We start from the raw sequence: 14664 nt of genomic DNA on the forward strand, positions 1-14664 counted from the left end.
CGTACCGCTGCGCTCGCCGCGCTTCGGGGTGGCATGGATAGTGGAATTAACAAGGTCGACAGCTGTTACGTCGACTAGTGTCATTGTGAACAGGTTTAAGAGTGTTTTGCACAGTGCACCCCTATGTACCCCTAGACCCAACTAAATTCAGATGCTTTAGCGTCTAAATTTAGATGCCCCCTTCTTAGTGGTTTGCAGGGAGTCTAGATTTCGATGCTTTAGTGTCTAAATTTAGATGCACCCTTCTTAGTGGTTTGCAGGGAGTGTAAATTTAGACGCTAAAGCGTCTAAATTTTAGCGTCTACTTTTGGGACACCCCCTTTAATAGTGGTGTTCAGGGGTGTCTAGTTTAGAAGCCCCGTTCGTTAGTGGAGTGCCGGGGTGTCCACTGTGGAACTACAAGTACCATAATGACCTTTCAGCTCTGGGCAGCGCACACTGCTGCTGTCAGCGCTATGCTGCTGTCAGCGCTATGCTGATAACATACATTACATCTAGAGCGGCACGCGCACAGTAAACACAGAGTCTGGCAAGCTGCCAAGTTTCATGAGACTGTGCACGCGGTGGCGCCGTGAAACTACACAAGTACCAAGAATTCTTTGTCTAGTCTTTGTTTAGCCAATGAACTACATAATAAGATTAACTAATAAACCTACATATAGTACATTTCATAAATAATTTGAACACATGTTTTAGTTGTGTAAGGCACTGTTGCAGGTCGAAGCTCAGTACAGGTTCTAAGGAAAAGATGCAGAGGTGGAGATAAACTCATTGACCTCTATAAAGACACAATTACTATTGCCTATTATTGATACAATTGTGATTCACTGCAATTTACAGCGAGGGGTGGGGTCATAATTCAATCTTGATGCTAAAGTCTGGTCTACTGTCTATCCAGAAGAGCAGTCCAAAGTTCTTGTGTGATTGCAGGTGTAGAACACAACTGCAGTAAGAGGACTGATGATCATTACTCATCTAATGCCACTGGGTGATATTAAAATGGAGAAATAAGGAAACTGTGTGTGTGTGCATGTGTATGGAGGGGTGGAGGGGGCGGCATACGGTCATTGGGTCTACGGCAAGTTAGTCGACAAGCATTGGGTCGACACCATTAGGTTGACACGGGGATATGTCGACATGGGTCTAGGTCGACCTTGGTCTAGGTCGACATGGGTCTAGGTCGACATGTGTTTAGGTTGACAGGTCATTAGGTCGACAGCGTCTAGGTTGACAGTCAAAAGGTCAACAAGGGAAGGGGGGCGTGACCACGGCAGCAAGCGTGTGTTGTCACGGGAGCGGGAGCTCCGACACGCCAGCAAACCATCCACGTGAATCCCCTCACCTCTGTGCTCTATCCCCGATGCACGGCGTCCCTGGTGCCAGAGAAGCTCTCTGTGTGAACTGAGCCACGGCGGTGTTGGACGGTAGCGTTGCTCCGGACTCCAGCGCAGGTACAGGCAGAGGCACGGCTCCCTCTGTGTGGCCCAACAAGGCATTCTAATTCGATAAATACACCAGCATTAATTTAGGGGACACTAAGGGGGGTATTCGATGTGAGGGTCACGGCAGTCGAGCTTGCTCGACCGCCGTGACCCAGTCCCATTCTCGGTCAGCTCGACCGAGAACATGCAGGCCGGATTCAATGTCCCACCTGCAGCGGGATGAGAAGGGGGCGTGGCCGCGAGTTGCGGCCGGGAAGAGGCGAGCTGCAGATACCCTGCTCAATGCTGTCAGGGAAGACAGCATTGAATAGGGCCCAGCGAGCATCTCCCCGATGGGAGATGCTCGCCGGTGATTGAATACTCCCCTTAATTTACTAAGATGGGCGTTCTATTAAATATGGGATGTTGCCCATTGCAACCACTCATAATCTACTTCTTATTTATTTAGCACCATCTAGAGCTGGGGTAGCCAACTCCATTCCTCGAGAGCTACCAACAGTTAACGTTTACCAGGTCTCCTCACAGAATCACAAGTGAAGTAATTAGCTCCACCTATGGATCTTTTAAAATGTGTTAGTGAGTAATGAGTGCACCTGTGCAGCAGCTAGGTTGTCTGGAAAATGTGAACTGTTGGTAGCTCTCGAGGACTGGAGTTGGCTACCACTGGTCTAGATGATAATAAAAAGAATCTGATTGGTTGTCCATAGCAACATCCCATCCTCAATAGAACGCCTATCTTAGTAAATAAACCCTCTTGTACTTACCAATGTCGGGTTAAGAAGATCTGGGCATTGGTCTTCCCATCTCCATACTTCTTAATGCTTCCTGAACTAACTGCAAAGAGATTAGATCATGTGAATAAGGCATAGGTTCCCAAACGCGGTCCTCAAGGCACCCCAACGGTCCAGGTATTAAGTATATCCATGCTTGGCCACAGGTGAGTTAATTAGTAACTCAGTCAGTCTGATTTAACCATCTGTGCTGAGCCATGGATATACCTAAAACCTGGACCGTTGGGGTGCCTTGAGGACCACGTTTGGGAACCTCTGGAATAAGGGGAATTCCACTGTATAACCAATGTGTTTAATGCTCTCTCTCCTATTGATGCGTCCTCATACATACAGTATGCATGCAGCCTGAGTTTTCTACTGTTAAGTGAGCCACCAGGTCCAGTACAAGTTAAACACCAACAAACTGTCACTTTAAATTCACAACAATAAATCATTAATTGTTTAAAGAATGTTATCTTTCTTCTTTTCTACTAGCTAAAAAGAAAACAAGGTAAGTTATTTTGACTAATAAAAACCCTACAATTAAAATGTATATTGCCTGATGAGTTTTGTTTATATAGCTTGTGTGCTTGTTTATATAGCCAGGGCTGGCAACAGGGGGAGTCAAGTGGGACAAGTGTGATGGGCCCCAGCAATCTGAAGGGCCCCAGAGCTTCCGTGCCCCGGCCTGGCTGCCCCCTGTACTAGCTGGCCTGTCAATGACCCCCATGGCCATCTACTGTGTGCCATCTGTGTGTGGCTGAGTCTGACTGACTCACTGTGTGCCACTGCTGTCTACTGTGTGCGTGCGCGGCTGCTCTGCATTTGGAGTCTGTACTGCGCACAGGTGCACGACTGTACCCACTGCTAGTGCTGTGGCCTCAGTCTCCAGCTCCTGTACTTTTACTGCGCATGCGCGTGTCATCTGTTCCATGCACTGTGAACGGCCTGCCCTGCTCGGCGTTCATTTGTGTAAGTAACAAGTCAAATCAGGCAGCAGCCACAGCAGGCCAGCAGCATCTGGAGCAGCGAAAGGTTAAGTGAGGCTCATGCAGAAGAGGATTGTGTGGGTATGGGATTAGGTGGAGGGGTGGGGCCCCAGAAATATTAGTGTAAAGACCCAAAGTTTTCTGTTGCCAGCCCTGTATATAGCATACAATCAATGTTGTAGGAATAGCCCCTGCAGACTCATTGGTGGCTTAAGGTGTTGGGTGACTTGCGGGCACTGAGGTTCTACACACATGACTGAAAATACAGATATTTTTTGTCATCAGGCCAACCCCCCCTACCCCTTTTGAAAATATTCTTCTCAAAGTGGCCACCGTCTTAGAGACAGTTATTAGGCATGCTAAAGGAGGCGGTTCCCAATGCTTAAAGTGGTCCTGGTGAGGTGGTGGAACTCACTACTTCCCCCGCCTATTCCCTCCCCCCCCCCCATGTAACAGTCAGGACGGGTGCTAGGATGTTCGGTGCCCCCGTGCAAGCTTTACATTTTTGGCCTATCCCACATACCCATGAATAGAAGAATGCAGGCCACATAATACCACCCCTAATTAAAATTATGCCCCACAGTGCAAAACAAACCAACACCTAAAAGAAACGGAACAGTGCGCAAAAAAATTTAGGGCATGGCTTTGTGGGACAGGGATTATGCACACCGTAATGGCCTTTACACATTATGCAACACGCCGTGATGTCCATTACACAATATTGTATGCCACACATGGATATTGCCCATTACATATTATGCAACACAAGTGCCACTTACCTACATGCTCATTGCTAGGGTTTTCTTGCTCGATACCAGGGGTTTCCTGCACAGTGCCAGGGGTTACATGCACAGTGCCAGGGGTAACATGCACATTGCCAGGGGTTATATACATGGTGCCAGGGGTTTCTTGCTCGATGCCAGGGGTTTCTTGCATAATTTACATTATGCCAGACGGAGCCCCCTTTATGTCAGACGGAGCCCCCGTTATGCCAGACGGAGCCCCCGTTATGCCAGATGGAGCCCCGTTACACAGGCGGTATGCCAGGCAGCGCCCCAATTACACACAATATGCTACACAAAGCCCCCATTACACATGCTATGTCAGACGGAGGCCCCATTACACACGTAAGAACCGGAGGAGCAGCCGTTATACACACATTAAACCAGGCGGTGCCCCCATTAAACATGTTTCCGCCAGGCGGAGCCCCTCTATACACAAGTTACACCAGATGATATTATATACAAGTTACGGCAGGCAGAGCTCCTGTTACACCAGACTGAGGTCCTGTTACACACGTTACGCCAGATAGAGCCCCCATTATACATGTTACTCCAGACAGAGCCCCATTATACACATTATGTCAGGCAGAGTCCCCTTATCCACAAGTTACACCAGGCAGAGCTTTATTATGCACTTTATGCCAGGCAGATCCCTTGTTACACTCATTACACCAGACTGAGCCCCCGTTACACACGTTATGCCTGGTGGAGCCCCAGTATACACACATTATATAAGGTTGAGTCCCTGTTTCAAACATTACACCATGTAGAGGAGGAGAGGTGGAGAGAGAGAGGGAGCTGGAGACTCTAATTGGGGCAGGCACTTCCCGACATTAGGCCCTGCTCCCTAAATCACTGCAAATCACGACACTCAGAGATCCCCCTCTCTGCTATATCCTCCTTACAGCTGCAGTCTAGGATGAATGAGGGAGGTGGAAGAGGTGGAGGCATTCTTGAGGTGGTGTAGCGGAGCTCAGCTGTAGGGGTGTCCAACATTAGGGTGTGCCTGCACCTATGACTGCAACTCAATGAAAAGTTAGTAAATAGCCATCATTACCCACATCCCATGTTGCAAGTGCTGAAATGGAGTGCAAAGTGTTGTGTCACTGTAGAGTTATAATTGTTTCATGAGCTATTGTGTATGTTGTTGGACTCTGGGCCTGATTTTACTTTTCAAGCAAAAGCAATAAAGCAAGCAACTGGGCAAAATGATGGGCACTGAAGTTTGGGCAGATGTAACAGTATGCAGAGAGATTTATATTTGGGTGGGTGTGTTCAAACTGAAATACAAATTGTAGTGTAAAAGCTAGTATTTATCCTGCACTGAAAATATATAAATGCATTCGCTTGCCTTGCATTGAAACATGGTTAGTTCCAGTGGCGGAACTCCAGGAGGCAATGGAGTCATCTGTCAAAGGGCGCCAGCCTTAAAGTGGGCACTGGGCATTTCCTCCTTGGAGTCTGACCAGGACACACTGCAGCCCATATGGGTGAGATAAAGTGCCCCAGGCACCAAAACAATCTGGACCTCTAAGTGCAGGCTGCACTGGGTCCTGCTCATTAGATATGCATTAGATATGCAACATGCTCTATGCCATGGAACTAACCTGCTCTGCCCGGGGTTACATGCTCTGCTAGGGGTTAACATGCTCTTTGCCATGGGGTTAACCTGCTCTGCCAGGAGTTACATGCTCAGCCAGGGGTGAACTTGCTTTTTGCCATGGGATTACATGCTCCTCCAGGGGTTAACATGCTCTTTGCCATGGGATTAACCTGCTCTGCCAGGGGTTAACAAGCTTGTTGCTATGGAGTTTCATCCTCTGCCCGGAGTTCCATGCTCTGCCATGGGCTAGCATGCTCTGCCAGGGGTGAACACGCTCGTTGCCATGGAGTTACATGCTCTGCCAGGGGCTAGCATTCTCTGCCAGGGGTGAACACGCTCATTGTCATGGTGTTACATGCTTTGCCAGGGGTTACATGCTTTGCCAAGGGTTAACACGCACATTGCCATGGAGTTACAGTACATGCTCAGTAAGGGGATACATGCTCTGACAGGGGTTAACATGCTCATTACCAAGGAGTTACAGTACATGCTCTGCATAGGCGAATCTAAGGGGTGGTCCGGGGGTGCACCGGCCCACCCATTACACCGCCAGCCGCATAAAATTGAAAGAAATGACAGCCGGGCAGAGAGAGCTGGGCGCTGCTCGGCTGTTTAGTCTAAAGCAGTGGTCGCCAATCCGCTCGACCACTCTAAAGCTTCCCGGCCACCCTCCCGCCGGCGCCTACCTGTCCCTCCATATCCCGCCGCCGCCCACCTGTCCCTCAATCTTCCGCCGCTGCTGCAGCCTTCCCCTGAGAGACAGACACTAGAAGTCATATTTCACCTGTAGTGTCTGACAGGGAGCACAGCGCTAAGCAATGCAGTGCTGTGCTTCCTGTCAGACGATAGAGGTGAAATATGGCCTCTAGTGTCTGTCTCCTCAGAGGAGGAGGAAGCATGTGCCCCCTGTCATTTCTAAGGCCACATTGAGAACCACGGCCACAGCCTCCTCCTCCATGGAAGCCGCAGCTTCCATGGGACTACCACCCCACCCTCCTCCTCCACTGGACCCGCCTCAGCCTCCTTCAGGGGACTGATGCTGCCTGACACTGACCATCGGAACCCCTGCTGCTGCCATAGGTACAACTCTTGTATATTGTATTCTTATATTCTATATATCTTTCCCCCACTCTTCGGTATCTCTCTTTCTCTCCCCCCCACTCTCTCTCTCTTTGCACTCTCCTGTCTCTCTGTCTCTCCATCTCCCCTCTCCATCTCCCCTCTCTGTCTCTCCCCTCTCTTTCTCTCTCTCTCTGTCTCTCTGCTCTCTCTGTCTCTCCCTTCTCTCTCTCTGTCTCTCCCCTCTCTCTCTCTCCATCTCCCTCTCTCTCTCTGCACTGTCACTGTTCTTGTACTACGGCTTTTCTAGTAAATGTGTATCTTGTTTTATGTGAGTGGGCCAAATGATACTCCCAGCTCTCGGCCCATGGTATATGCCATATGGAGAGACGAAGAGGTTTCTGTATGTGCCATGCTGGTATTGCGGAGTTTGCTAAAATGTGTAATGGGCATTACGGTGTGTGGTCTAAAGTGTAATATCACACCCATTTTTGTGATGCCACGCCTCCTTCCCATGAGGCCACGCCCCCTTTTTGGCACGTGGCTTCGCCGTGAAAAGGTCCGCCCTGCTTGTGTATTTGGATTTGGGACTGGATTATAGTTAGTAATAGAATTTTGCAAAGCAGCCCATTGAGGGAGCGTGTCATGCTCCACCCAAAAGGCGTGTCTAGTTCCATATATGGAGATCCCCAAAGCAGTTAGTAAGAGCTACTATACTTGGTAAAGTGCTGGGAAATGGCGCTGATGATTCAATGTAAATGTATCTATCTCTGATTCATTTTTTCCCCAAAAATGTAACGGTGTAATGTGGGCTAGGTGAAATGAGGGAGATTGGTAGACGAATGAGGGGATTGCTGCTATTTCAGGGAGACTCCTGCAGATTGCAGGAGGGTAGGTAACTATGTCCCATCCACAGGAGAATGCACCCCTCCCATAAACATTAGACATCATGCTTTGAATACACAATAATTTTAGATAAGAGATTATCCGAGTGTCTTCTTTTAAACAATGAATATATGCTGATGTGTGTAACCATAGCATATTTGTACATGAGAAATATCATACCCATTTTTTATTGTTTTCAATGCAAACATAAATATAATAATTAATACATATTTGACTATCAAAATATATTCCTAAAATCCTTTTCTTGTGCTTATAAGCTTGCTGGATGTATGTGCATGTATATTGCTCACCATTGTACATATATCATGTGTATACAATAAATGCATCTATATTTTTAATGCAAATGAGTGTGCCATACAGAGTGTGTGTGTGTGTGTGTGTGTGTGTGTGTGTGTGTGTGTGTGTGTGTGTGTGTGTGTGTGTGTAGGGGGAATGTCAGTGTGCTGTGGTGTGTTGTATGAAATACCGCAGTACTGTAGTATTGATGAGTAAAATGTTGATTTATATGGAAATTCATGAATGACCACTCCAATTTATTGTTGATTAATTTTTGTTTTTTGCTTACAGGAATACTAACTATTAAAACATTGAAAACAAATAAAGATCAAGATTGGAAGTGTATTTGCATAAAGTACTTCAAGACTGAGTTAAAAATTTGTAAAAGACATTGTACACAATGTAACCCACCATATTCTCAATTTTTTTTTTTAGGGAATTGCCGTTATCTATCATCTACTAATTCATCATAATTATTTTTCTGTAGGGGACTACGATACTCTGTAATACTGAACAGTAACAACACAAACCTCAAGGGAGTCCTATTCATGATAGCATACTAGCATATAATCTAGAAAACTAGGCAGTCCCATATTTAGTTTGACCCATTCTACAGTATACAGTATGTCCAATGCAAAAAAATTGGACATTTAACATACTAATGGTGTGTGCACACAGAGGCGATATGGCTTCCGATGTTTCCGATATAGTGAACATCGGAAGCCATATTGCATATTAATTGTCGGCTTTTTATGGCTAACGAGCCCGATGCGCTGCCTATGCGCGCTCCCGAGTGAGCGCAAATCGGTAAAGTGAGGGCAGGCAAGACTATATAGTGCAGATCTGCACTATATAGTCTAAATTGTTCCTCTGCAGCATGCCGTGCTATGCTAGTCCTGATACCATCTGATCGTATCGGGACTCGCATAGCACGGCATATCTGCCGTGTGTACACACCATAAATGTGTTTCAACAAAATTTGTGAGTATTTTGCAAAACAATTATAATAATATAATTGCTTTATAATTGTCTCTTTCAGTATGGTTTTTATTATTAAGCAATTTTGGAAATTTGTTTACATTATTTGTGTCTTTTTACTCTAGTAGCAATTGACTCTTGACATGGGTTGGGTACACACTCCATAGTTTTTGTACAGGGACATTGAGAAAATTCTGCCAACTTGCATTAGTTATCAAGTGATTTTGTTGCTATGAGAAGAAATGTCATTTAATAAAAGAGCTTTGGTTAAAATCAAATATCTGACTTTTTAATGACCTTGTATGTTGCAGTTGGCTTTTTAAAGTCATTGAGAAAAGTTGCCACTTGCTTAATACATACAATAAGGAGGCTAAGCAATAGGAGCCAAACACTTTTTCAGCAGTGAAAGTAGAGGTCCAGGTTCAAGTCCCCTTTGCTGTCTCCACCCTTATTATCTGTAATGCTGCAGCAGTTCTGTTGAAAAATATTGAGTAAAATCTCTCACCATAATCAAGTCATGGTCTTGTCAAATCCTGTAGCTGCTTTGATTTTTACTACCTTGTACTGTATGTTTCAGAACATAGGTTGAGGAATTGTGGATATTTGAAGAATTACAAGATAGTACTGTAACTAAGGGTGACATTCTATGGGATGAGATAAAAGCGCATTTTTTTTTATCTCGCTCCACATCGCCTCTCTTCGCACTTTCTGAAATCGCATTTTTTAGTAATAAATCGCATATTTAATGGGATGCGCTTTGGAGGCTGAAAAGTGCATTGTAGTGCGATTTGCGGCGAAGTGGTGCGATTTTATGACACATAAAAGTGCGATTTCTTCCGCCGGTCATGTGCGAGTTTTGGAACAACCGGAGTGCAATTTACAAGACTGTCTCCGCGTGACTAAGAACCCCCTAACCTATTGGCCCACCTCGGTCCCCTCCATTATGCATCACACCCCCTATATAAAGGGGCACTGGCACCATTTCACTCTTTGATAGGAAGTAAGGAGCATGGAGAGGAGCAGTGGCAGTGTGAGCAAAGGAAGAGGTGTTAGTGGCAGAGCGAGCAGTGGCAGAGGGAACAGTGGCAGCAGCCAGCCAAGAGGAGCCAGTGGGAGAGGCAACAGAGGACTGCTGGGGTCGTCCTCCATTACAGGGAGTGGCAGCAGTGTTGCAGGCAGCATGGCCACAGCAAGGCCAGCCCCAGACCATGCCCTGGTGGACCAGCCCCCGCAGGAGGAGGTGGAGGATCCGCTGGCATCCCCATCCTATACCCAGGACCTATTCCATACCCCAGAGCAGCTGCAGGAGGGCCACATGTCAGAGGTGGAGGAAGATGGACGTGAGGAGGAGGAGGAGGAGGAGGAGGAGGAGGAGGAGGAAGACACTGGCATGGTGGAGGAGGGGTACATGGCTGGAGTAGAAATTGAGGAGGAGGTTGAAGCTGGCCACACAAAAAGTGGCAGAAAGGTGAGATCCTCCTACGAGGAGAATGCTGCGCTTGTCCGGGCTATCATACCCCTGTTTGACCGGTTACTGGGGAAAGTCACCACAAGACCACTACACAGCGGAAAAGGGCTATGTGGAAGGACATCACCCAGGCGGTGAACGCTGTAAGTCACCACAAGCGCCTGGTCAGAAACGTCAAGAAGAGGTTCAACGACATAAAGAGACACCTCAAAAGTAAAATGGCCATGAAGTTGGAGGAGGCCACCAAGACTGGCGGAGGAAGCCCTACCACTGTCTGCTACATGTCCTATAAGGTCAAGCTAAAAAGAATCATACCCCCTGAGGTCCTGCCTGGCATGTACGTCGCGGATACCGATAGGCCGGCAACGCCACACAGAGCTGGTAAGTGTGACCACATGCAATCTTAAACATACATGGCAATGTTTTTAAACTGTAATGTTCACTTGTATTGTTATGCTAAGTAAAGTGCTGCTGTGGAACTACATAGCCCAGCAAGGTCAGCCCATAAAAATTGCCTGCTCCTACTTTCAAATTGGTCATAATGCTGGGCCTTGTAGTTCCACAACTGCTGATATTGATCAACATTCTTTCTAGCAGCTTAACATGTATGTGACCCAAAAACATTGGTGTACTGGTGGTTTAGCTGCCACACCTACATACCACAGATTTTGCACCAGTTGTAATGTGTCAAATAGTTTAATAATAATTGAAGCAAATTTCAGATGTAAAACATATGTCAAATAATGTAGGGACTAAATAATGTAGTCCTTAACCAAAGGAAGTTTTGTCCAGTAATGTCATTTCAATGCATATTTGGCATAAATGCTTATCCATTGCAAGGTAGATAATGGCTGCCCATCTTTTCTTTCACAGATTGTCCGTCCCGAAGTGCTCACGCATCACAGAAAAGAAGGCCCGTTGGAGCAGAATCTGTGGAAGCAGGTAAAGGAACAAAGAACAGGCCATTACGCATTCAGTACACACACCCATGTCACATCAACAATATCTCACACTACATTCATCTCCTGCTGCTACATTGCAACGGAAATTAATGTAATCTGACCTAGCCATCTCACTTAGTATTAATGTCAATGTTACATGCAGTATCGGGGTACATGTGTAAGTACATAATACCCCTAGGTATGTGCGTTCAGCATCTAAAGCCCTTTTCAAAAACAGTACTGAAGAGAGAATGGCCTATATATGCATCAGTACTTACCTCTTCATCTGTATCCACAGGTACTGTACAACTAGGAACACAACCAACAGAATCCTCTGATATGATGATGGACGAAATGGACATCATTCTAGAACCTGTGGAGACCTTTGCGGCTGAGGAGGAAATACAGACGTCATCACAGAGTGATCTTCCACCAAGTGGGGTGACTCCCAACCCACCGCCACCCACAAAGACACCCCATACAGCAGCTTCTGCTGCACAAGTAGCTAACTCCTAAATTTCAAGGAGAAACAAATTGAGTTCATGGCCTCCCAAAGCCTGCAAATAGGCAACATCCAGGGGTACATGCGTCACACTTTTCTGCAATTAAGAAAAATTTCAAGGAGTGTACGGGTTGGTGTAGGTACAATGTAGGTACAATGTACAATGGCTAATAGCATTGACACCCGTTTTGCAGATCTTACTTCTGCTGTAAGGGAACAGAATAGCCATATTGGCAGCCTTGCGCAAAGTATTGTTGCACTTAGCCAATCGTGTACTGCGCAGACCAATGCCTTAATAGGTACAGTATGCAGGCACAAATACAGCAAATGGAGGTCAATGTCATAGGTGCACCAGCATCTACACTTAGTAGTGTATCTAGCACCCCAGTAAGTGGCTCGCCCACTTCCCCACCCTGTCGGAGTATTAGGACCCAGGGTGGCCTGTGCGCAGGTTCAAAAGGTGCTTTTGCGTGGGCTGATGGTGGCAAAAAATTATTATTATTTTTTTACATTGTTTATTTGCATCTACTATGCAATTGATCTTGTTACATCCCCCGACAGTACGAATGTTTGAGTCACAAAAATGCAGGTTGTTTATGACATACTATACTGCAGTAAAAATGTCTAGGAGCATACCATTTGGTCTTTGTATTATTTTTAAATCAATTGTTGTGTGAATTATGACATAGTGTAATGGTATATGGGCATAGGATTGCTGAAAAGTAGTGTTGTGTAACTCCTGGCCCGTCAAAGGTTGTGGAACTACATATTGCAAATGTACTTACAAGGTTTATTACAGCAAGGGATAGGTCAGCACCACCACCTGCATCAGTTGTGCTCTGTGTATTAGGCTAAATGTGGGTGGAAACAGATGGTATTGCTAAAACTATTGTTTGTGAGTACACTTACTGCAAAGGTACATGTTGGAATACAGGGCACATGTGCTTACCAGAAAAGTAGCGCCTGATGATCTCTGTACGCACCAGATTCCCCCTCTGCGTACCCCTCAATACCCGAGGTGTGGTAGGTTGGGCTTCCTGCACGACTGCTGCATGTTCCTCCTCCACATAGGGTGGTTGGGACAGGGATATGTTGTGTAACATGCAGCAAGCATGGACGATCATCACTACTTTTGCTGGGTGGTAAAGCAGCATACCCGATGACCGGTCCAAACACCGGAATCTACTTTTCAATACTCCAAATGTACGCTCCACCACATTGGGGGTTGCAATATGGGATTCATTATGCAGGGCCCTCTGGGGAGTGCAAAGGTGTCATGAGCCAGGAAACACACCCATATCCTGAGTCACCTAAAACAAAGATATGAAGTTATTGCCTTATATGGTAAGGTATGTGCATTGTCACTGGGATAAGAGCAATATGCTTGTGAAACTGGAAACACACACATTTGAGCAGGTACAAATAAGGACAGAGAGGGTAATATGTAAAAATGTACTTACTAAGTAGCCAGCCCTCTGGCATTTGATGTTGGTTGAATCAGTTGCAGAGGGCTGAGTGCCTCAGAATATAGGCGTCATGGCAGTTCCCAGGGAAGCCTGCAACTACAATTAGGAATTTGAGATGAACATCATATACCACCTGGACGTTCAAAGAGTGCCGCCCACGCCGGTTGACATAGACGTATCCCCGCATGTGCAGTGCCCTAATCCCAATGTGTGTGCAGTCTATAGTTCCCAGCACGTAAGGGAATGCTGAGAGTCTATAGAAAGCCACCTTGTGGTCCTGCCACTCCAACTCAGAACGTGGGAATCTGATGTATGTCCGCCACAACTTCTTTAAAGCAAGTAACACTTGAGTAAAATGCTTAGAGAAATTGGGTTGTGATACACCCAAGGATCATGAGGTCACAGACTGAGTGGAGCCTGTGGCCAAATAGTAGAGGGTACACATTAATTTCTGCAGCCCAAACACTGCATAGTTGCCCCCCCCGAAAGGGTCCAAATCATCTCTCACCTGCTCATATAAGTCCAACAGGTTATTGCGGTTCAGCCTAAACATCCCCACAACCTGTTGATCCGAGAGGAAGTCCAGTTACAGCCTAGCACGATACATACGTGGGGTATGCAGTAGTCGGGGGGTACCTGGATCTGGTGTGCAGCTTCCTCCCTCCTGCGCAGCTCCTCCAAATGGGCCACATCACAAATCAGCAACTCCAAACCACTCTGCAAAATCTGCATGTCTCAAAGGTGTCCTTAATGATGTTGGGGTATATGTAGGGGTATTTCTGAGTGAAATTGAGGCCACCTGTGTTGAAATTAACCATTTGTGCACTTGACCAAAGTGAGTTCTGGGCCTAATCGCCAAACGGGAACCTGGTCTGAAAAAAGTGTGATTATTATTGTGATTATTAGACACCTTAAAAGTGCGATTTCCGAAAACGCATCCCATTAAATAAGCGATTTGTTTACTTTTCTGTACGAAAACATCTGGATGCGATAAAAGTGCATTTTTTTTTCAACACTTTCAGTACGCATGAGTTTTCGCACAGAATATGCGATATCCGGACCTTTGCGCAACCTATTAAATATGCGATTTCAAGGAAAAATGCGATGTTGCCATTTTTTTTACTAATAATCGCCAAAAAACACAAATCTCATCCCATAGAATGTCACCCTCAGTGTTCAACTAACTGAAATTAAATAGTTGGTTGGCTTGTTTATATAACCTTCAGAGTTAAGTAATCTGTTTAAATCCACTGACTTGCTTGTTAGCACCTTGGTTGTTGTACCCTAGTTCTCTACTGTTAGTAATAGTGGAGGTTCTGCCCACTTCCCATATGTGCCTCACATTTTTGCTTCTGTTTCCCTATGCCCCTGTCCCTCTCCCTTTTCCACCTTTTCTATATATTTTTGTTGTCGATATCTTCAATCAGTCTTAACTCAGTTATTTAAACTCCAGAGAGTTTGCATCTGGTTAACCAGAAAGAA

General features: G+C 46.0%; 1 protein-coding gene across 1 annotated transcript in view; it reads left to right on the top strand.

The window, feature by feature from the left end:
- The window catches only part of LOC146026207 (L-selectin-like), a 237071-nt gene extending 228010 nt beyond the window's left edge, over positions 1–9061 (top strand). Inside the window, exons 11-12 of the mRNA XM_083156666.1 lie at positions 2708–2723; positions 8119–9061. Of these exons, the coding sequence (XP_083012792.1) occupies positions 2708–2723; positions 8119–8134 (32 nt within the window). The 3' untranslated portion in view covers positions 8135–9061. The remainder of the gene's footprint in view (positions 1–2707; positions 2724–8118) is intronic.
- The last annotated feature ends 5603 nt before the right edge of the window (positions 9062–14664 follow it).

The sequence above is a fragment of the Crinia signifera genome, chromosome 8 (assembly GCF_055691185.1).
Source record: "Crinia signifera chromosome 8, ASM5569118v1, whole genome shotgun sequence".
Taxonomy (NCBI): Eukaryota; Metazoa; Chordata; class Amphibia; order Anura; family Myobatrachidae; genus Crinia; species Crinia signifera.